General features: G+C 41.1%; 2 protein-coding genes across 3 annotated transcripts in view; one reads left to right on the forward strand and one right to left on the reverse strand.

Moving 5' to 3' along the window:
- Positions 1-18,705, reverse strand: part of LOC106582013 (SPRY domain-containing protein 7) — a 40,069-nt gene extending 21,364 nt beyond the window's left edge. Inside the window, exons 1-2 of the mRNA XM_014164647.3 lie at positions 18,147-18,705; positions 17,855-17,971 (exon numbers count right to left, since the gene is read on the reverse strand). Coding sequence (XP_014020122.1) covers positions 17,855-17,971; positions 18,147-18,243 — 214 coding nt within the window. The 5' untranslated portion in view covers positions 18,244-18,705. The remainder of the gene's footprint in view (positions 1-17,854; positions 17,972-18,146) is intronic.
- Positions 18,706-20,112: 1,407 nt separating this feature from the next.
- On the forward strand, positions 20,113-22,600 carry tri13 (Tripartite motif-containing protein 13). Of its 2 annotated transcripts, none has more exon segments than NM_001139899.1 (2): positions 20,113-20,131; positions 20,844-22,600. In NM_001139899.1, a coding segment is annotated over 1 exon segment (1,155 nt). In that variant the 5' UTR covers positions 20,113-20,131; positions 20,844-20,849; the 3' UTR covers positions 22,005-22,600.
- Positions 22,601-24,121: the final 1,521 nt, after the last annotated feature.

A 24,121-nucleotide genomic window follows, 5' to 3' on the forward strand; every position in this document is an offset into this window, starting at 1 on the left:
TTTGCTCGCTTCATCTTTCCCTCGATCCTGACTAGTCTCCCAGTCCCTGTGGTTGAAAAACATCCCCACAGCATGATGCTGCCACCACCATGCGTCAGCGTAGGGCTGGAGCCAAGTTTCCTCCAGACGTGACGCTTGGCATTCAGGCCAAAGAATTCAATCTTGGTTTCATCAGACAAGAGAATCTTGTTTCTCATCACCTGAGAGCCTTTAGGTGCCTTTTGACAAAATCCGAGTGGGCTGTCAAATGCCTTTTACAGAGGAGTGGCTTCCGTCTGGCCACTCTACCATAAAGGCCTGATTGTAGGAGTGCTGCAGAGATGATTGTCCTTCTGAAAGGTTCTTCTATCTCCACAGAGGCACTCTGGAGCTCTGTCAGAGTGACCATCTGATTTTTGGTCACCTCCCTGACCAAGGCCCTTCTCCCCGATTGCTCAGTTTGTCCGGGGGGCCAGCTCTAGGAAGAGTCTTGGTGGTTCCAAAATTCTTCCATTTAAGAATGATGGAGGCCACTGTGTTCTTGGGGACCTTCAATGCTGCAGACATTTTTTGGTACCCTTCCCCAGATCTGTGCCTTGACACAATCTTATCTCGGAGCTCTACAGACAATTCCTTCAACCTCATGGCTTGGTTTTTGCTCTGACATGCACTGTCAACTGTGGGACCTTGTATAGACAGGTGTGTGCCTTTCCAAATCATGTCCAATCAATTGGATTTACCACAGGTGGACTCCAATCAAGTTGTAGAAACATCAAGGATAATCAATGGAAACAGGATGAGCTCAATTTCGAGTCTCCATAGCAAAGAGTGTGAATATTTATGTAAATAAGGCATTTCTGTTATGCATTTTTTGCAAAAATGTCTAAAAACCTGTTTTCACTTTGTCATTATGGGGTATTGTGTGTAGATTGATGAACAATTTTTATTTATTCCATTTTAGAATAAGGCTGTAACGTAACAAAATGTGGAAAAAGTCAAGGGGTCTGAATACTTTCTGAATGCACTCTATATTGGCATACGGTCATTTTGAAAGCTTTCCTTCTAGTCAATGTTTTGGCTAATGTGATGTGTATATATGTAATTTTTCTCTGATTTGTTGGATATTGGACAATTATATACTTTTTTTTAAATTTCTGTTCTATTAAATGTCTGTGTGAACTGAGAGGAGCCTAAAAACCTACAGCTGGCATTCCATAGATAAGATGTGGTGGATGTCACCGACATAGCCTAGAGGAATAGAACGAAGGCCTCAGTATTCCTAATTGTCCTGGCATCTGGGAGACAACAGAAGCAGATCACCAGAGGATGAACCCAAAGTGGCTTATGGTGCCCCCCATTCTATGAACGATGGTCATGACTGAGCATTCTTGGTATCAGCTACAGTTGAAGTCGGACGTTTACGTTCACCTTAGCCATATACATTTAAACTCAGTTTTTCACAATTCCTGACATTTAATCCTAGTAAAGATTCCCTGTCTTAGGTCAGTTAGGATCACCACATTATTTTAAGAATGTGAAATGTCAGAATAATAGTAGAGAGAATTATTTATTTCAGCTTTTATTTCTTTCATCACATTCCTAGTGGGTCAGAAGTTTACATACACTCAATTAGTATTTGGTAGCATTGCCTTTAAATTGTTTAACTTGGGTCAAACGTTTTAGGTAGCCTTCCACAAGCTTCCCACAATAAGTTGCGTGAATTTTGGCCCATTCCTCCTGACAGAGCTGGTGTAACTGAGTCAGGTTTGTAGGCCTCCTTGCTCGCACTTGCTTTTTCCGTTCTGCCTACAAAATTTCTATAGGATTGAGGTCAGGGCTTTGTGATGGCCAGTCCAATACCTTGACTTTTGCCACAACTTTGGAAGTATGCTTGGGGTCATTGTCCATTTGGAAGACCCATTTGCGACCAAGCTTTAACTTCCTGACAGATGTCTTGAGATGTTGCTTCAATATATCCACATAATTTTCCTCTCTCATAATGCCATCTATTTTGTGAAGTGCACCAGTCCCTCCTGCAGAAAAGCACACCCACAAAATGATGCCGCCACCCCTGTGCGTCACGGTTGGGATGGTGTTCTTCGGCTTCCAAGCCTCGCTCTTTTTCCTCCAAACATAACGAATATGGCACCACGACAAACCTGCTAAGAGAGGCCCGCCCACCAAAACTCACAGACCAGGCAAGGAGGGCATTAATCAGAGAGGCAACAAAGAGACCAAAGATAACCCTGAAGGAGCTGCAAAGCTCCACAGTGGAGATTGGAGTATCTGTCCATAGGACCCCCTTAAGCAGTACACTCCACAGAGCTGGGCTTTACAGAAGAGTGGCCAGAAAAAGCCATTGCTTAAAGAAACAAATGTTGCCAAAAGGCATGTGGGAGACTCCCCAAACATATGGAAGAAGGTACTCTGGTCAGATGAGACTAAAATGTAGCTTTTTGGCCATGAAGGAAAAAGCTATGTCTGGCGCAAACCCAACACCTCCCATCACCCCGAGAACACTATCCCCACAGTGAAGCATGGTGGTGGCAGCATCATGCTGTGGGGATGTTTTTCATCAGCAAGGACTGGGAAACTGGTCAGAATTGAAGGAATGATGGATAGCGCTAAATACAGGGATATTCTTGAGGGAAACCTGCTTCAGTCTTCCAGAGATTTGAGACTGGGACGGCGGTTCACCTTCCAGCAGGACAATGACCCTAAGCATACTGCTAAAGCAACACTCGAGTGGTTTAAGGGGAAACATTTAAATGTCTTGGAATGGCCTAGTCAAAGCCCAGACCTCAATCCAATTGAGAATCTGTGGTATGACTTAAAGATTTCTGTACACCAGCGGAACCCATCCAACTTGAAGGAGCTGGAGCAGTTTTTCCTTGAAGAATTTGAGAAAATCTCAGTGGCTAGATGTGCCAAGCTTATAGAGACATACCCCGAGAGACTTGCAGATGTAATTGCTGCAAAAGGTGTCTCTACAAAGTTTAGACTTTGGGGGGTGAATAGTTATGCACGCATAAGTTGTCCGTTTTTTTGGTTTTATTTCTTGTTTGGTTCACAATAAAACATGTTTTGCATCTTCAAAGTGGTAGGCATGTTGTGTAAATCAAATGATACAACCCCACAAAAAAATAATTTTAATTCCAGGTTGTAAGGCAACAAAATAGGAAAAATGCTAAGGGGGGTGAATACTTTCGCAAGCCACTGTACATACTGTCCTGACTTCTGGTATAGCAGTGTGTGATGAAGAGTCTAATACCAGTGGTGACGTGGGTATACTCAAATTCTGCCAAAAACTTCCCAAACGGCCTGGAAAGGTGCGCTGTGTGAAAAATTCTATGAGAAACAGTGACACACTCTGAATGATCTAAAATGATAAATCCCATATTGGTCTTTCACAGTCAGGCCAACCCAAGCTGTACTGTGCAAGTAGGCTCATAGTAGGCCTACTATTGAATAGGGCTGGAAATTGCCAGGGACCTCACAATACGATATTATCACAATACTTAGATGCCGATACGATATCCATTGCAATTTTCGCGATTCAAAACTTATTTTTTTATTGCGATTCAATGTTCCAAACATATTGCCCACCATATGTCTGCTGCAAGGTGACAAGAGGGAACCATGTTTTGATCAGTCATGGAAATAAGTTTGCTGAAAACAAGTTGGCTACATATGTAAAAAGAAGATGGAGAACAAGTTATAAAGAAAAAATACAGTTACAGCCAACTAGAGTAAAACTAATATTACGATAGTCAAAACGGTAAGATACGATATATCTTCAAAAATAATATCCCGATATGTAACTGTATCAATTTAAAAATGTGAAGAAATAATAGTTTAAGCTAAACATTCTGATCTGTTCCATCAGCCTTTATTAATTGATACGGCATATGTCTCCACTACACTACTTTGGAACATATCGTGGGGATTTAAGTGAGTATACGCAATGCCCACTGAAAAATAAGTGTGTATATGTCATATACCTGCATATACCCTCCATTACACCATTGCTAATACTCCTTTTGAGCCAAGCCGAGCTATACTGCACCAGCCTGGTTACACACCCACCATAGTTGCTGGAACCATACTGGAAAGCTGTAAAAAAAAAAACTGTCAAAGCTAGTGTCGTGGAAATTCATACGTTATAATCATCTTTATTTAACATCGATGAATTATTACAATAGTGAAAATGGGCCGAGTAGCCTTCCCGTTACAGACCATGCTGTTTCTTATATACACTTTAAGTCGGAAGTTTACATACACTTAGGTTGGAGTCATTAAAACTTGTTTTCAACCACTCCACAAATTTCTTGTTAACAAACTATGGTTTTGGCAAGTCAGTTAGGACATCTACTTTGTTCATGACACAAGTAATTTTTCCAACAATTGTTTACAGACAGATTATTTCACTTATAGTTTGCTGTATCACAATTCAAGTGGGTCAGATGTTTACATGCACTAAGTTGACTGTGCCTTTAAACAGCTTGGAAAATTCCAGAAAATGATGTCATAGCTTTAGAAGCTTCTGATAGTCTAATTGACATCATTTGAGTCAATTGGAGGTGTACCTGTGGATGTATTTCAAGGCCTACATTCTAACTCAGTGCCTCTTTGCTTGACATCATGGGAAAATCAAAAGAAATCAGCCAAGACCTCAGAAAAAAAAATGGTAGACCTCCACAAGTCTGGTTCATCCTTGGGAGCAATTTCCAAATGCCTGAGGGTACCACGTTCATCTGTACAAACAATAGTACGCAAGTATAAACACCATCGAACCACGCAGCTGTCATACCGCTCAGGAAGGAGACACGTTCTGTCTCCTAGAGATTAACGTACTTTGGTGCGGAAAGTGCAAATCAATCCCAGAACAACAGCAAAGGACCTTGTGAAGATGCTAGAGGAAACAGGTACAAAAGTATCTATATCCACAGTAAAACGAGTCCTATATTGACATAACCTGAAAGGTCGCTCAGCAAGGAAGAAGCCACTGCTCCGAAACCGCCATAAAAAAGCCAGACTACGGTTTGCAACTGCACATGGGGACAAAGATCATGTTTTTTGGAGAAATGTCCTCTGGTCTGATGAAACAAAAATAGAACCATTTGGCCATAATGACCATCGTTATGTTTGGAGGAAAAAGAGCGAGGCTTGGAAGCCGAAGAATACCATCCCAACCGTGACGCACAGGGGTGCCGGCATCTGTTGTCTCCCAGATTCCAGGACAATTAGGAATACTGAGGCCTTCCTCTCTTCCATCTCGGTGACATCCACCACATCTTATCTATGGAATGCCAGCTGTAGGTTTTTAGGCTCCTCTCAGTTCACACAGACATTTAATAGAACAGAAATAAAAAAAATGTATATAATTGTCCAATATCCAACAAATCAGAGAAAAATTACATATATACACATCACATTAGCCAAAACATTGACTAGAAGGAAAGCTTTCAAAATGACCGTATGCCAATATAGAGTGCATTCAGAAAGTATTCAGACCCCTTGACTTTTTCCACATTTTGTTACGTTACAGCCTTATTCTAAAATGGAATAAATAAAAATTGTTCATCAATCTACACACAATACCCCATAATGACAAAGTGAAAACAGGTTTTTAGACATTTTTGCAAAAAATGCATAACAGAAATGCCTTATTTACATAAATATTCACACTCTTTGCTATGGAGACTCGAAATTGAGCTCATCCTGTTTCCATTGATTATCCTTGATGTTTCTACAACTTGATTGGAGTCCACCTGTGGTAAATCCAATTGATTGGACATGATTTGGAAAGGCACACACCTGTCTATACAAGGTCCCACAGTTGACAGTGCATGTCAGAGCAAAAACCAAGCCATGAGGTTGAAGGAATTGTCTGTAGAGCTCCGAGATAAGATTGTGTCAAGGCACAGATCTGGGGAAGGGTACCAAAAAATGTCTGCAGCATTGAAGGTCCCCAAGAACACAGTGGCCTCCATCATTCTTAAATGGAAGAATTTTGGAACCACCAAGACTCTTCCTAGAGCTGGCCCCCCGGACAAACTGAGCAATCGGGGAGAAGGGCCTTGGTCAGGGAGGTGACCAAAAATCAGATGGTCACTCTGACAGAGCTCCAGAGTGCCTCTGTGGAGATAGAAGAACCTTTCAGAAGGACAATCATCTCTGCAGCACTCCTACAATCAGGCCTTTATGGTAGAGTGGCCAGACGGAAGCCACTCCTCTGTAAAAGGCATTTGACAGCCCACTCGGATTTTGTCAAAAGGCACCTAAAGGCTCTCAGGTGATGAGAAACAAGATTCTCTTGTCTGATGAAACCAAGATTGAATTCTTTGGCCTGAATGCCAAGCGTCACGTCTGGAGGAAACTTGGCTCCAGCCCTACGCTGACGCATGGTGGTGGCAGCATCATGCTGTGGGGATGTTTTTCAACCACAGGGACTGGGAGACTAGTCAGGATCGAGGGAAAGATGAAGCGAGCAAAGTACAGAGATCCTTGATGAAAATGATGAAAATTTGCTCCAGAGCACTCAGGACCTCATACTGGGGTGAAGGTTCACCTTCCAACAGGACAACAACCCTAAGCACACAGCCAATACAACGCAGGAGTGGCTTCAGGACAAGTCTCTGAATGTCCTTGGAGTGGCCCAGCCAGAGCCTGGACTTGAACCCGATCTAACATCTCTGAAGAGACCTGAAAATAGCTGTGCAGCGATGCTCCCCATCCAACCTGACAGAGCTTGAGAGGATCTGCAATGGGAGAAACTCCCCAAATACATGTGTGCCAAGCTTGTAGTATCAAACCCAAGAAGACTCAAGGCTGTAATCGCAGTCAAAGGTGCTTCATAAAGTACTGAGTAAAGGGTCTGAATTCTTATGTTGTGTTACAGCCTGAATTTAAAATTGATTACATTTCAATTTTTGGTCACTGGCCTACACACAATACCTCATAAAGTCACAGTGGAATTATGTTCTTAAATTTTTACAAATTAATTAAAGCTGAAATGCTTTCAGTCAATAAGTATTCACCCCCTTTGTTTTTTTAAAAGTCAGTTAAGAACAAATTCTTATTTACCATGACGGCAAGCCTAAACAAGTTCAGGAGTGAACACTTGCTTAACACGTCACATAATAAGTTGCATGGACTCACTGTGTGTAAAAATAGTGTTCAACAACATTTTTTTAATGACTACCTCATCTCTGTACCCCACACATACAATTATCTGAAAGGTTCCTCAGTCGAGCAGTGAATTTGAAACACAGACTCAACCACAAAGACCAGGGAGGTTTTACAATGCCTCACAAAGAAGGTCACCTATTGTTAGATGGGTAAAACATTTTTGAAAAGCAGACATTTGAATATCCCTTTAAGCATGGTGAAGTTATTAATCACACTTTGGATGGTGTATCAATACACCCAGTCACTACAAAGATTGTACTTTTTGGAGAAATGTCCTCTGGTCTGATGAAACAAAAATAGAACTGTTTGGCCATAATGACCATCGTTATGTTTGGAGGAAAAAGGGGGAAGCTTGCAAGCCGAAGAACACCATCCCAACCGTGAAGCACGGGGGTGGCAGCATCATGTTGTGGGGGTGCTTTGCTACAGGAGGGACTGGTGCACTTCACAAAATACATGGCATCATGAGAGAGGAAAATTACGTGGATATATTGAAGCAACATTTTAAGACATCAGTCAGGAAGTTAAAGCTTGGTCGCAAATGAGTCTTCCAAATGGACAATGACCTCAAGCATACCTCCAAAGTTGTGGCAAAATGGCTTAAGGACAACAAAGTCAAGGTATTGGAGTGGCCATCACAAAGCCCTGACCTCAATCCTATAGAAAAATTGTGGGCAGAACTGAAAAAGCGCGTGCGAGCAAGAAGGCCTACAAACCTGACTCAGTTACACCAGCTCTGTCAGGAGGAATGGGCTAAAATTCACCCAACTTATTGTGGGAAGCTGGTGGAAGGCTACCTGAAACGTTTGACCCAAGTTAAACAATTTAAAGGCAATGCTACCAAATACTAATTGAGTGTAGGTAAACTTCTGACCCACTGGGAATGTGATGAAAGAAATAAAAGCTGAAATAAATCATTCTCTCTACTATTATTCTGACATTTCACATTCTTAAAATAATGTGGTGATCCTAACTGACCTAAGACAAGGAATTTTTACGAGGATTAAATGTCAGGAATTGTGAAAAACTGAGTTTAAATGTATTTGGCTAAGGTGTATGTAAACTTCTGACTTCAACTGTATATCCATACTATCATTTATTCATTTTTAACCCTGCATTATTTCATTTTGGGGATCTTTATTATCCACCCGCACAGTAGGTGGCGGAACTCACATATTGTTACGAATGCCTTAATACCAAAGAAGTTGATGAACTACACTTCCTCTCCAGTTACTCTTACACACATGTATTCAGAGCAGGCTAGATATCCAATTAGCACAGGTAGCCAGCCGCCTATGTCTTCTGTCTGTAACCAAGCGATGTGACATGGAATATGGCCGTGTGGGAACACTAATCATACCCTATAAAAAAGGTATGTAGTAATTGAACCTTTTGTTTTTTAGAAAATTATTTCACACTGATATGAAAGATACATTCCTTATGTTTCCAAAAACGTATCGCAAGCGATGGGTGTTAATGTTTAGACTAGCATCGGGGCGCTTAACAAAACACCCCCGGTCAGAAGCTACTATTGTCAATAGGTGCTAAAACAGTTAGCATCTACAGTATGAATGGGGTACATAGTACATACCCTGCCTTCTGTGCACGCACACCCACACCAAAAGACATTACCCTTAGTTCCTTATCTATTTTATCTCCCACACATAGACAGACACAGTGGCGACCCGTCATTCAGGGCAGGTAGAGCCCCACCGGTTTAGCTTAAAATAATAATTATAAATGTGTGTTTTGCATGCGTGTCACATATGAGTTTGCAAACAATGTAAAAAAAATAAAAAATAATAATAATCATTGAGTTAATAAAGCCGCATACAAACATGGTCTCTTTTTTGCTTTCTTGAGTAAGGCATCTCCAAAATGCAGGTGTTTCAGCCCAGCTCATTGCTTTCTGTGGTGGTGGGGCAGCCATCGGAAAATACGGAGCATAGGGGTTGGTAATGTTCTCTAGTTGCACCGTGATTGGCTCAGTGTTCTGTCACTCAGGGGGACACTACGTCACCGCAAAAATCTACCGGTGCTGCCAAGAAGGCTCAAAGTCATTGGCCACAGATAAAATGACATCAAATCACGTCAGTGTTTCCTCTGCGTTCATTTACGTGTGGCGCTACGCCAGGGCAAAATCATTGCCGCCACACAAAAATAAACATCCTATTTCTACCAAACACAGTTTCAATAAAGTTCTGTAAAGCACATTCACTTTTCTTGGTAAATAGATAATCTGTCTGGGTTCAACATAGTTCTGAAGGTTATTTAGCTCTGTGGCAGTCAGCCTGCAACTCAAGAAACACAGCGCGCCAGTGACCAGCGCTCTGCAGTGCGAAACACAATAACTTGAATCACTTCAGAGTGAACCTGTGCCCAACACAGAAGCTTTGCGGCACGAAACACAATTCACTTGAATCACGTCAGAGTGCACCTATGTGAAAACCTGCAAGAAAGGTACGTTAGCTAGCCAACTACATAAGCTAGCTATAACCTAAAAACTCTACTAACATCATTTAGATATATAATATTAGTGATAGAAACATGGTTAACAAACGTTACTAGTCTAGCAAGTTAGCTAGTTCATTTGGAAGATTCAAGTGCAAGCAAGATAGATACATTTATCGGTCTTCAATTCGATTTTTTCGCCTCATTAGTTTATTGAAATATTTCCCGCCACAGCAATGAAAAAGAAATGGGGCGCAGAGACAAGTATCAGGTAACATTAACTTAACTAGCTGTCAAATCAGCCTGAATTAAATGAAACTTTATTTAGTTAGCTAACTCTTTAAAAGCTTAAGCTATCATTTTTTATAAGTGTATGGCTTACTTTACTAGACAGAGAAGAGGCAGAATCCCGGGAGTGAGGTAGGGATGCATGAGGGTCAGAGAGGAGCAGAAGAGAGAGCCAGGAGGGGAGATGGAAGGAGAAAAGGAGGAGAGGAGTAAGGCCTACAGCATTATGTGTAGTTTTGTAATGCTTGCTATCTGTAATAGGTATTGCCCCAGACACCAGTAATTCCACTAAACTACACTCTACATCCCGTCTAGGAATGTTCTGCCGCCTCTGCCGTCAACATAGGCAGACTGCTAAAAGGGGTGTGTCAAAGCACCCTTTTATTGAAATAGGGGCCCAGATTCATCGGCTGGACTATATTAACCGGCACTCAGGGATAGAGCACCACATGGAAAGTGTCTATTGGATCCTTCCATTTCTCAAAATGTCTTCTAATGTAAAAGATGTCTCAGATTGTGCACTAACCGTGGCTCAGCAATAACGCATTATGTCTGTTGCTGTTCACATGCTCCTCAGTCATGGTTGCATCAAGCCAACCACAGTGCTTGAGCACGAGGCCGTCATTGTGGATTTTAAATGTCTGTACCATCTAACAAAGCGGGAGCAGGCCCATCACACAAACTTCCCAGAACTGCTGGACCTTGCTGAATTGCTGGGTTGTGACTACTTCACAAAAGCTCAAGGCATTTTTGTTCATATTTTCTTCACTTGTTATTTAAATATCACCTGACTTATTTCACATTGTTCTCATTTACTTGAAGATTGGCAAGAACACAAACTACAGGTCACACATAATAGTGGACGAAATGTTGAAGATTCTGGCTCAAGTTGTGGAGGAGCCTATCATCCATGACATCCAGACATATGTAGCCAATGGCCTGGAGCCTGATGAAACTACAGATGTGGCAACTAATAAGTACCTGGATTTACATGTCAGGTATTATTTCAATTAGAGTTGTACAATTATTTTTAATTGTGATATTCTACAGTCATCCATGAGTAATAATCAAATTGTGTATGGATTTTTGTATGTTTTCCAGATACATGGATCAAGAGGGACACCTTTACAATCAGTTCCTCGACCTGGTGTCAGTCCCTGATGGTAAGGCAGACACCATCATTGCCGCCATCAAGGTGGTGCTGCATATCAAAAAGATACCAACAGAGATTGTACAGCCTTGGGCAGTGATGGGGCTGCAGTGATGACTGGTATGGACACAACACAAAGTCTTAGCATTAACAATTTCTTCAAAAAATATATTTTACAGTATGTCCTGTGATACAAACAGGACAACATAGCGGTGTGGCAAAACAGCTAAAGGATGCCTTCCCGTGGACGGTGCCTGTGGCTTGTGCTGCCCACTGCCTTGCTCTGGCCTGTAAAGATGCATCAGCTGAGGTCCCCTATATGGACACTATCAAGGAGCACCTGCAGCAGCTCCAGAGTTACTTTTCCAAAAGCGGTAACAAGACAGAAGTCTTGAAAGCTGCTTCAGTGACCTTGGGCCTTTAGTACTTAAAAGTGAAGGTGAGATTATGCATCACATTTCTTCACTTGGCTACTCTGGTCTCCTCTTGTTTACCTACTGCATCTACACTCAAAATAAATGTATTTTGCAGGAAGTGAAATATGTTTGCTGGCTGTCCCAGCACTTGGCCGTGGCTAATCTTCAGCGAAACCTCAGCGCAGTATTGGCTGAGGTGGAGGTGAACCGGTGCCCAACTGCTAAGGGCCTCTACGCTTTCTGTGCCACGTACAGGTAGGCCTACATGTATTATAGATTATAGTGGACTCAAAACTCTATTTGAGTGGTCCACAATGTGGCTTTTAAAATCTGTTTTGTATTGTCAATTGATGTATCATTGTGGAGTGACAAACTTTTCTAACTCTCAGATTTGTGGCAGCACTTTACCTGCAGGCGGACGTGTTGCCACGCCTGACGCGGCTTTGAAAAGTATTCCAAAAGGAGGATGTAAACTTCCTGGCCATAAAAGAGCAGGTACATTCTTTTCTATCTTCATGTTCAAACATGCGCAAATGTGTCAGTTTAACAGTCACAGGACAGCACTACGCAATTAAATATTTAAGAACTATTGACACTTCATTATAATAACTTCAAGCAAAACAACTCGTGTTGTAGGTCCCTGTGACAATGGCATCACTCCTCGCCATTAAACATTCTGGTGATTCCCAGGGGTCCTTTCTGAGCCAAGTCCACCAGGACCTCGATGACCCAATGGGTCTGGGCACATTCAACATCGAGGAGGAGGAGAGGGAGAGGCCCGTTGGAGAAGACCAAGACCAGGGAGCAGTTCTGGGCTTGGTTCAGAGAGAAGGTAAAAACATTTGTTTTCAAATGTTGTGATGAAAACAATGTTACATCAATTGTGTTGGATAAACTAAGACAGCTATTAATCACTCATTTTCTGTTTTGTGCTGTAATTAGGTCATGAATCCATATCTTGTTGGCCTCAAGGAAAGCCTAGACCGGAGGTTCCAGCACCTGGAGATTCTGGGGGCCTTCAGTGTGTTTGGACCTCAGGCTGTGTTCTCTAGTGAGAAGATAAACACCTTTAACCTGACCCTCCTCTCCAGGCAGTTCTTACAAGCGCCAGAAGCTGCTGTGCTGCAAGTGGCCCTCTTACAAGCAACATGTGCTAGTTGGAGTATTCAAGGTATGGCATGAGTGTGATAATCTTTTGAAGACAACATTTTAGGCCAGTGTTGCCCAACCCTTTTTCCTGTTGAACTACCACTGTTGGCTCTTCTTTAATGTTGTACATCTTTTTGTTTTTCATGTGTTTCAGGGCTTGAACCAGCTGACGGCAAAGACAAAGCTGGCCTCACAGTTTGATGATTGGGGGCAGCTCTAGCGCTGCCTTACCCAGCTGGGAGCAATTGCACTGACTATACCAGTGTCTTCCGTTAATTGTGAGAGGGACTTCTCTGCAATGCAACAAGTAAGAACATTTAAATGTGAAAGTAGATCATCTTTGTCCCTCACCCATCTCTTATTATTCTTTCTGTTATTTCAGGTCAAAACAGACTTGAGGAACAGCATCTAGCCACCTGCATGCGGCTCTCCATCAACGGCCACCCCCATCAAGGAGCTCGAGGGAGGTCGTTGGAAATCTTTTTCCCGAAAGCCCAATAGAATAATGTGCTCTGACAAAGGCTGTAAACTATGTCAGAAATAGGTTTTTGTCCGAATCTGGATAGAGATTTCCAACGCCCGTTTGTGAGGAATGTCAAATGTTCCTCTCTTAATTTTGTCAAGATTAACTTTTTATTTCAGAAATGTCTCTGTGTTTCTTTAGATGGCTGCAGCACTCAACCTTAAATTGCATCCTGTATACCAGGTATTCCCAAACTGGGAGGGTACGCGCAATGCAGTCGGGGGTACGCCAAATTAAATGTGATTCACATTAAAAATATATATATTATTATAAAAAAAAATTCAAACAGTACATTTATAATTTCAACGGGGCTTTACATTTGGGGTTTTTTCTTGCCTGAGTAGCCTCGTTTCACTGCCAAAAATAAAATTCAACCATCTAGTAATCAGCGAAATAACAACACTATGTCAAATACAGGTAGCCTAGTCAAATAATTAACATCCAATCACATTAACTGTTACTCTCTCGCGGGAAACCTTCATTCTTGCGCAGACATTTAGAAACTAAACATGACAATTTGAAAAATAAGTCACAGGAGTTTGAGTGAGAATAAAGACAACTTTCGAGTAGTAAGACATGTCTAAAAGCAACAGATACCATTAATAAGGGGCTAGAAGCGTCCTAAATGGTGAGCTACCGATGGCTACGACAGACAAGCCCCATACTATTGTCGAGGACTTAATTCTTCCTGCTGCCGCGGATATGGCTGGGAAAAGGCCAAAAAAACTACAGACAATGTCTTCATCAAACAACACTGTTTCACGACGCATCAGTGACATGGAGAGGAGATGTTTTGAAACGATTATTGCTTTGCATACAAGCCAGTGAATTATATGCGTTACAGCTGGATGAGTCAATACGTGGCAGGCCTGGCACAGCTCCTGGTATAAGTCTGTTATGTTTATAAGGGGGTCAATTAAGGAAGACATAATATACGACAACTACTAGAAATAATAGAACATCAAGAAACATCTAAGAAGCCAGGCCTGGTATTTATAGCGGATTTTGAAAAGGCATTTGATAAAGTATGATTGGATTTTATTTATAAATGCCAGGATTTTTTTTAAATTTCAGTGATTCTCTTATAAAATTAGTAAAAATAATGTATGGCAACCCCAGGTGTAAAATAGTAAATAATGGCTACTTATCAGAGTTTTGAATTGTCAAGAGGAGCTAAACAAGGGTGTTCACTGTCACCATATCTATTCGTTATGGCCATTGAAATGCTAGCTATTAAAATCAGATCCAATAACAGAGGATTAGAAATCCAAGGCTTAAAAACAAAGGTGTCCATGTATGCCGATGACTCAAGTTTTATAATAAGTCAGAAAGCTAGATCCATGCAATGTCTCATTGAATATCTAGATAACTTTTCTGTACTCTCTGGACTAAAACCTAATTATGATAAGTGTACAATATTACATATTGGATCTTTAAAAAATACAACTTTTACATTACCCTGCAGTTTACCTATAAAATGGGCTGATGGTGAAGTAGACATACTTGGTATTCATATCACAAAAGATATAAATAAGCTCTCCACAATGAATTTCAATAGAAAACTTGTAAAAATAGACAAGATCCTGCAACCATGGAGGAGAGGTAAATACCTGTCTATTTATGGAAAAATTGCCCTGATTAACTCCTTAGTCATATCTCAGTTTACTCACTTACTTATGGCGCTGCCTACTCCTGATGATTTGTTTTTCAAATCATATGAGCAAAACATATTTTGCTTTATCTGGGACGCTAAACCAGACAAAATAAAGCGTGCCTATCTATATAATGAATATGAATTGGGTGGGTTGAGATTATTAAATTTAAAAGCACTAAACCTCTCTCTATAAGCTTCACTTATTCAAAAGTTTAACTTGAACCCTAAATGGTTCTCAAGTAGATTACTAAGAGAAGCTCATCCATTGATTAAAATTTTTGTTTTTGCCTTTGTGCAGATTGCCATGTCTCATTTTCAATGAATTGAAAATGATACTTTGAAAAAAAGTCTCTCTTTTTCAAACAAGAATTGCAGAGCTGGCTACAATTTCATCACCCTGAAAAGACAGAACAAATATTACAACAAATATGATGGCTGAACTCAAATGTGCAGGTTGATAAAATACCTGTATTTATGGGAAAGATGTTTGAAAAGGGTATTTTGTTCTTAAATGATATTGTAAATTGGAATGGTAGAGTTATGTCCTTCATGGAGTTATCAGAATTGTACAGGAAGGTCTGCTCAATCCAAGAGTACGACCAACTGATTACAGCATTACCCCAAAAATGGAGGAGGCAGGTGGCAGTGGGAGGAGGTGGGGAACTGGTCTGTCTGCCCAATATAAAGGATCAAAACTTGCAGAAGAATAAAAATAGCATAAATAGGAAAGTATACCAGTTTAATTTGAGGACCAGGATGTTGACAACTGTGCCATACAGATTGCAAAATAGTTGGGAAGAGATTTTTGATGTACCGATTCCATGGTACAGGGTGAATGAGTTGATATATAAAACAACGCAAGAATCAAGACATCATGCTTTTCAGCTAAAATTATTATATAGAATTCTTGCCACCAACAAAATGTTGAATATTTTGGGAATAAAATCATCGAAGCTCTGCAGATTTTGTTGTGAGGATACAGAATCAAGTGACCATTTATTTTGGTATTGCCCTCAGGTTCAGGAATGGCTGAAAATGCATAGCATTGATCTAAAATTGACCCTAGAAATAGTACTGTTAGGAGATCTGGAGAGACCGGGTCAGTCAATTAATAATATACTAATACTCTAAGTAAAAGTATTTATCTTCAACTTGTAATCTGTGGATTCTATTCGATAGATTGAAATTGTACATCACATCATAGTTGAAAGATATATGTTGTGTAGAAATTCGAAGAGGGTGGCCAGCAGAGATAGGTGGGATGGGCTGCGGGAAGCTAAGGGTTGGGATGTGGAATTGGAGATGTGGAGTGGAGTTGCTGTGCGGGAGACAGAATGATGGTCAAAGTTAAAAGTAAAAAATTAAGTCAAAATAAAACATAATAAAAAGTATGTTTGAATGACGCAGTGTTTTTACAGCTAATGCTGGTTTGCCTGAGGCTGATGCCGTGCAGGTGTTTGAACACACGCATATACACACCCTCTCAATCAAATAAACGCATACAAGAACACACACATACATGTAATAGTGCCAGACATGCACACAAACATATACAGATGGCATTGCTGTTATGATTTTAGTTGTCCTTGATGTCCTTTGTTTTTTAGTTTGGTTGATTATTTATTTATTTTTTGCCGTTTTCTTCTGTCTTTTTCTTTTTTCTCTTTAGTTCATTCTCTTGGTTGTTGGTGCATTGGGGGGGTTCTTGGGGGTGGGGAATGGAATTAATTGTATTTTTATATTTCTTCTTGGGGGGGGGGGGGGGGGGACTGTGGGAGGGCTCTCGAATGGTTGAGGGACAGCTATTGGGGAACTGTGGGGGGAATCTTGGAGGGTTCGGGTTCATATTTTTTGGCCTGGTGGGAGATCTGTCAACGTGCCCTTGAGCAGGGCATTGACCCTGGATGCTTCTGTATGTCGCTCTGAATGGGTGTCTGTTGGATGACTGGTATGGTGTAGTTGTTGAGCGGCTTCACTGCAAGTATATTGTATGTTTCGAATATTCAATCAAAAAAATATAGAATTACAATTAAAAAAGGAAGACATCCTCTTTCTAGAGCTCCGACCTGAAGATCACTGACGTAATCATGATTCGACGTTGTTTATTTCCGAGTTCCCAGTTGTGTTTAAAGCACCATAAATCCAGAGAATGCCAGACTTTGATGACAAAATTTGCCCACTAAGGACTGCCGCGCCACTTTCCTGTTAAAGTGAGCACATCAAAACAAAGTGAGTCCAAAAATGTCTTGTATGCTGCTACATAAATGATGTAATATGCCAGGGAGATAATATTACTTTCATAGCTACAGTATACATAAGTGTTTGTTGTGTAGTAAGCTGTTAGTAGCCCATGTGCCTCACCCTAATAATTTGGTCCCTTTAACCCTGAATTTAGCCTACTGTTCTAACTTGGTGGTGCACATGAAGCCTATAGCCTGTTTTAGAAAAATGTCATCATCTAATATTGTAAGCACTTTCATTATCTGCCCAGTTTATTTATCCTATGTTTCTGACTTGGTGTACTGGGAGAATACTGTAAGAACGGCCTATGTTCTGAATTATGTTGCTGTACATTTCAAAAGTGCTGAACAAATAGTTATATTGACTACGCCCGTCCTAGCACGCTCATTGTCTTAATCGAAATTACAGATTGCCTCTTTCCGCTCGTCGTCCCCTTACGCCATAGTTTGTACATCTCATTTGTCAGTAGAAACCACATTTGTTTAAGCAAGTCAACCATATCAGCTATATTTTTTTAAGGCAGAAAATGAGGCTGAATGAACTGTTTCGCTGTTAGACAAGGCTCTGCTGATAGCCAGGTGTAGCAGTGGTAAGGTGTTGGGACAGTTTTATGTAGGCCCTAACAGTTTGTGGGCACTGTTTGTCATCGTTATAGTGCAATTCATGTATAGTTTAGTGTTGTGTTGTGTAGTGGCTTTGCTGGCATGCATCAAAAAAAGTTGGGAGTTTGCCTCACCAAGATATACATGCTAATATCGCAACTGTACAGACAGATGGACAGTATATGGCCTCATTTTCAATAATTTACTTACCTGTGGACTGGATCTTGAGCTCAAAGTAACTCTTGTTTTGGTGCAGGGGAGCGTTGGCAAGGCAACAACCGGTGCCACATATTCTCCGGCCACTCTTCACTATGACTACATCGGTGCCTGAAGGAGAAAGAAATCTAAATATTTTTTTATTATTTACGACTGCAGTGCCTTGAAAACAGCCAGGTGGACGTTAGACCCCTAGCAAGCTACGTTGATTTGTTAGCCAAGCTAGGCTAACCAGACCGGCCTTTACTGCTTAAAACACAACCGTCGGAAAGTTTTTGCCTCTCACCCATATGATGCGTGTCTAACTGGACGGTGGGCATTTCTTTGAGAGGAATATGCCCCGTTCCCCCATCTCCGCAGCATCCCAGGCAACACGTAAACATCGCAGCAATTTTTACACGGTCGTCTCTACTTACCACAGCCACAAAGTCATAAACCCCGCGTATTTCTACAATGTCACTTATTTAAATGTGATTTTTAAACCTAAACTATACTGCTAACCTTATGCCTAACCTTAAATTAAGACCACGAACCACATTTTAGTTTTCATTAATTTTACGATACAGCCAATTTGTGGCTGTGGTAACTAGTGGAAACCTTCCTTGCGCTGAAATATTATCCGGAAACAGAGTCACATCGACGAAGTCAACGAGCTCTGAAAGAACTCATGAGAAAAGCTACCATCATTATGAAACAGGGACACCTGGTGGGATCCATAACACAGTGTCATGAGCCAAACATACGCTCCTCTCAAATGCGTCCAATCGCATTGCTTGCGAAGATACGCAGATGCTCCTGATGGCATGGAAACAAGGGAAGAAAATCAAGGTCAACATATTTTTTTTACACGTGACTTAGTAGCTATTGGTTATCAATGTGTCAAGCATTGGGACACATGACATGGTCGTGTGTGGAGTGGCTATTCCATCTCCTGTCAAAAAAAAGGGGGAAATGCCTATAATGAACTATCGTACTATTGTTGTTGGGTAGACCTATATGTAATGAGTTAAAATATATATATAAGGAGCACTTTCAGTAGCATATCACTAAGTATTTTGATAGCGCTTCCAATTGGCTACTTTGTATCCATGCACTGAGCATTGGTGGGGTTGAACATTAATTTACAATGCAAACTCACATACCTGATGTTCATATATATACAGGTGGTATATTGGCCATATACCACAAACCCCCGAGGTGCCTTATTGCTATTATAAACTGGTTACAAACGTAATTAGATCGGTAAAAATAAACGTTTTGTCATACCTGTTCTATATGGTCTCATATACCACGGCTTTCAGGCAATCAGCATTCATATATATAGATATGTATATATATGTATATATGTGTGTATATATATGTATATATATATATGTATATTTGTATATATATGTGTAACGATGTGAAATGGCTAGTTAGTTAGCGGTGGTGCGAGCTAATAGCGTCAGAAGCTATACTGTTACATATGTATACATATATGTGTGTGTATATATGTATGTATGTATATGTATATATATATATATATACATATATACATACATATATATACATACATACATATATTATATACATATATACATACATTATATATATAATGCTGATTGCCTGAAAGCTGTGGTATATGAGACCATTTAGCACAGGTATGACAAAACGTTTATTTTTACCGATCTAATTACGTTTGTAACCAGTTTATAGTAGCAATAAGGCACCTCGGGGTTTGTGGTATATGGCCAATATACCACGGCTAAGGGCTGTATCCAGGTACTCCGCTTTGTGTTGTGCAGAAGAACAGCCCTTAGCCGGGGTATATTGGCCAATTACCACACCCCCTCGTGCCTTATTGCTTAAATAGATTATCGTTACTACTTCATAATGATGTTTAAAAGTGGGGCGATAGACACAGTGATCAAAAACCGGGTGACTAAAAACATAGTGGTTGTGACAGTCTTTCATGCTGTAATGTTTTGCATAGCAACAGTCCCCCTCCCAACTCCAACTTGCAGGGATCCTCTGCATTTTTCGTACTGAAAAAGAAAACGCATCTTGTTTGTGAAACGTATAAAAATGTGTGCGTAAAACCGTTGTCCATTAATATTATTGAGATGGTTTCATTTTCTGCGCGCCCCTTGTATCGGGCGCTATTTAGAGCTGGAAGGTTCGCTACAGCATAGCACTGTGATCATGAAATGGTTAATTTTTTCTCCCGGAAAGGGCGAAGTCTGCACAGCAACAAGAAGTATGATTGCGTTGGACTTTGCGTCTCAGCAGCTGGTGAGTTTTTTTCTTCTTCTCCAGTTGCATGTTGCTTTACGTTTGCAAAAGCTGTCATAACCATACCAATACCTTGCCAATAGGACATACTCGTGTGTGATCTAAATTATACACTGCAACTCGTTTATACTGAGTGGTAATCGTAAGTGTAAGTTTGTGTTTATTTAGCATAGCTTCTACTGCTAAGGAAACGTTTCAGCGGGCTTTTACCGTTGAGGCAGGGACCTTTAGTCGTTACCATCTCTTCTGCATATAGAACAGCTGGATGAAACGGTTGTGTAACTTCAAAGATTGCGTGATATGTCGTCTCAGAAAACAAAAACAAATCTAGTGTGAAAACTAAAAAGTAGGTCGTTGAACTTAGGTAAGGGTCCGTGGCGAAGCGTCTTTCAGACAAATAGCCAATGCAACTAGCATGATGTTCCACTGCGCTTTCTATTTTCATCTTTTACGCGGACACATCGACGCTTCTCATTTTGACGGTGGCTGAATTTTAACACCAGTCGCTGGAGTCGCAGGAGTGGATACTTCGTGCGTTTTAGCCAAAGTGTTGTTGTACAATTCTAGTGATGTGCATTTCCACCATCACTGGCTCTGAATCATTGCGCTGCTAGGTGATGTAGATAAACGGGTATGTATGACTGAGGAATAGTGTATTGACCTATTATTTTCGATTAGTTCTCCACTCAATCCTGGTCGTCTTTTTTTTCAGAACACCATGGAGCTACTCGAGGAGGACCTCACCTGCCCAATTTGCTGCTGTCTCTTTGAGGACCCGCGAGTTCTGCCGTGCTCGCACAGCTTCTGCAAGAAGTGCTTGGAGGGGATTCTGGAGGGGAACAACCGAGGACCCATTTGGAGACCCCCATTCAAATGTCCCAGTTGCCGCAAGGAGACCCCTCAAAACGGCATAAACACCCTCCAGATCAACTACTCGTTACGCGGAATTGTGGAGAAATACAACAAAATCAGACTTATACCCAGGATGGTGCTGTGCAAACACCACAGTGGTCAACCACTTAATATATTTTGTGCCACAGACTTGAAACTTATTTGTGGATTTTGCGCAACAACTGTCGACCATAAAGGACATAAATTCTGTGCCCTGGAAGATGCATATGAGCAGGAGAAAGCTGCGTTTGAGGAGCTGTTCCAGGGAGTGGAGAGCTGGCGCAGCGCAGATACCATAACCTGCCTGGAGACACTGGAAGCCAGTAAGAAAAATGCACTCCAGTTAGTTTCCAGGGATGCAGAGAAAGTAACGGACTATTTCATCAAACTGATCAGCACCCTGGACCACAAAAAGAATGAGATCCTCTCTGATTTCGAGACGCTGAAGTTGGTGGTGATGCAAGCCTACGATCCCGAGATTAACAAACTAAGCGCTGCGTTGGAGGAGCAGAGACGCGCGCTCAGCATCGCTGAGTCCTTCAGGAATGTGACTGACCCCCTCTGCTTCCTTCAGCAGATGCAGGAGTTCAGGGAGAAGTTGCGCGTTGTCCGGGAAACGACGCTACCCTCCCGGATAGACATGGATGTCGGTCACCTGGTCGGGAACTTCGACGTCAAAAATTGGGACTCAGTGAAGCTCAAAGATGTGGACAAGCTCTCGGTCCCCCAAGAGAGTAGCGCGTATTGCTCAACAACCCCGCGTGTCGGCGGCAGAACGCTGGGGAGAGTCATCGTGATTGTTGTGTGCCTGTTACTATGCGCCCTGGTGCTTCCGCAGCTGGACAGCCTGACCGCGGTGTCAGCCCAAGTCTCTTCGCTCTGCCATAGTTGCCTGCCCGTGCTGTCTGGCTGGCTGGAGCTGGCTACCGGTGCATGGCAGTGCTGGAAAGAGGTAGTGGATGCCTGGTGGGTGCGTGGCTGAAATGTATCCTGAACCTCTTTCACACAACTGGCTAATTTCTTCGACGTCATAAGTTGCTTTAGATTTCCGAATGTGCTATTTTTGGATCTGAAGCACTCTGATAGAAAGCCTATATGTAAAAGTTATAGGCCTAAGTAGATTTATAAAAAACACTAGAAAGCTATTCAAGTATTTACAAGCACATATGTATCATGATTTTAGTATTTTATAAAGAATATATAAAAAAAACAACCATAACACTAAGAGAATCACAACACTATTGCAGTACATTGAATGTTGTCAGATTTGAGAACAGCTTGTTTGGTGAATGTTATTAAGCAGCAGCACTGTCCTGGAGCACCAGCCATCCTTCTCCAAGCCATATGATCACACTAACACTTTGACAACTACAAGTCAAAGTCACCTCATGATCGTTATTGACTTTAATATGCACATGTCATATGCGAGATTATTTATCAAAGGCCTAATATTTACACCTAGAAAGTCTGAATTTGATTTATTTTTTGCCTCAAGTTTTACAGACAGTCTGTTGTTGTCATAACGCCACATACCGTGTCACCAGCCTCCTCTTTTGCCTAATAAAACTTCAATTTGGTCTTTTTCGTCATCTTTATTTTTGAGTGACTGAGGGGGTTTCACCAAAATTATCTGGCTATTTTACGCACGTGCACTTTTCCCGGTAAACGTCAGAAGTGAAGTCTTCTCTATTGGTGTGCACACTGCTCAAGTGAGATGAAATACTGACATTATGAAATGCCATGCACTCGCTCAGGCGTTCCAAATTCTTGTTTGATGCTCGCCTTCCCTGTGGATCCGTCATCACTGCGATTTAACCTCCACGGGGGGCAAGGTTGAATGTTGCATAACTATACAAACATCGGTATGGTTTGTCTAAATATCACATTAGGCTATATAGCAATTTAATTTCCATCATTCAAAAAAAATTTGGGGGACTTTAGGCCTAGGATACGTTATGAACACAGTGCCAATTTCTTTTTGGGCTTATGGGGACTTTTTATTTTTGCAAAATTTAAAGGCAATAATTGGCCTAATCTAATTCTCAAATCCCATTCACAACAATAAATGATAGCCTACACATCTGGGATGAAATACAGATTGAATCAACTGTACCAGTCCCAGTCAATGTGTGCTCAACTTTGAATGTCACGGCTTGTCATAGATGGCACTTGTTGCCTACACTGGGCAACTATGCAATCCATGTAAGAATTGCTCGCAGCATGCTTCTTAGAACTCATCCCATTTTTTTTATTCCAACATATAGAAAGCAAACCATGTCATAGACCTACAACGTTTCAATAGAAATTTGCAGCAGTGCTTGTATATAGGTCCAATAAAAATTCACGTGCAGGCTCTACTGTCCATTGGTCATGTCCTGCAGTTTTTACTTTTCTGAAGGAACGAAATCCTGACGGAAATCCCGTGATCAGTCAACAAACCTATCATGAACCTATGATGTAAGCACTGACCACAATTCAGGACCAACGTCACAGCATGTATATATATAGCCCGACTGTTGCCGGGCAAATAAGGGATGAAAATGTAAAGTTGGTCTTTTTCTTTCCTATAATAACTAAATTAATATAACTAATACGACTTCAAACAAATGCAAATATACCTATATATTATATAATTAGGCATAATGATGCATCTAGATGCACCCAACAGATAGTGTGATGACATGACGTGATGAAATGGAGCCTGCATGCATAATGATCTTACATAACAATCATTTTCTAACAATTCCTATTAATTATTCAAAATCCAACTAAATTCAACATATTGGATAACATTCCGTGGGAATAGCATATAGGCCAGGGTTTCCAAAACTCGGTCCTCGGGACCCCAAGGGGTGCACGTTTTGGTTTTTGTCCTAGCACTACACAGCTGATTCAAATAATCAACTAATAATCAAGCTTTGATCATTTGAATCAGCTGTGTAGTGTTAGGGCAAAAACCAAAACGTGCATCACTTCGGATCCGAGGACCGAGGTTGGAAAATGCTGATATAGGCTATACCCCTAATTGCATATGGTGCGCAAATTGCGCAATCAACATAACTGTGCCTCAGATAGGCCTTTCTTTACAATAAAACAGTG

This window comes from Salmo salar, chromosome 21, assembly GCF_965601325.2.
Source record: "Salmo salar chromosome 21, fSalSal1, whole genome shotgun sequence".
NCBI classification, from domain to species: domain Eukaryota; kingdom Metazoa; phylum Chordata; class Actinopteri; order Salmoniformes; family Salmonidae; genus Salmo; species Salmo salar.

Excerpts from the sequence above, each read along its gene's own strand:
- tri13 (XM_014164605.3), top strand. The coding sequence starts at position 20,850 with ATGGAGCTACTCGAGGAGGACCTCACCTGCCCAATTTGCTGCTGTCTC.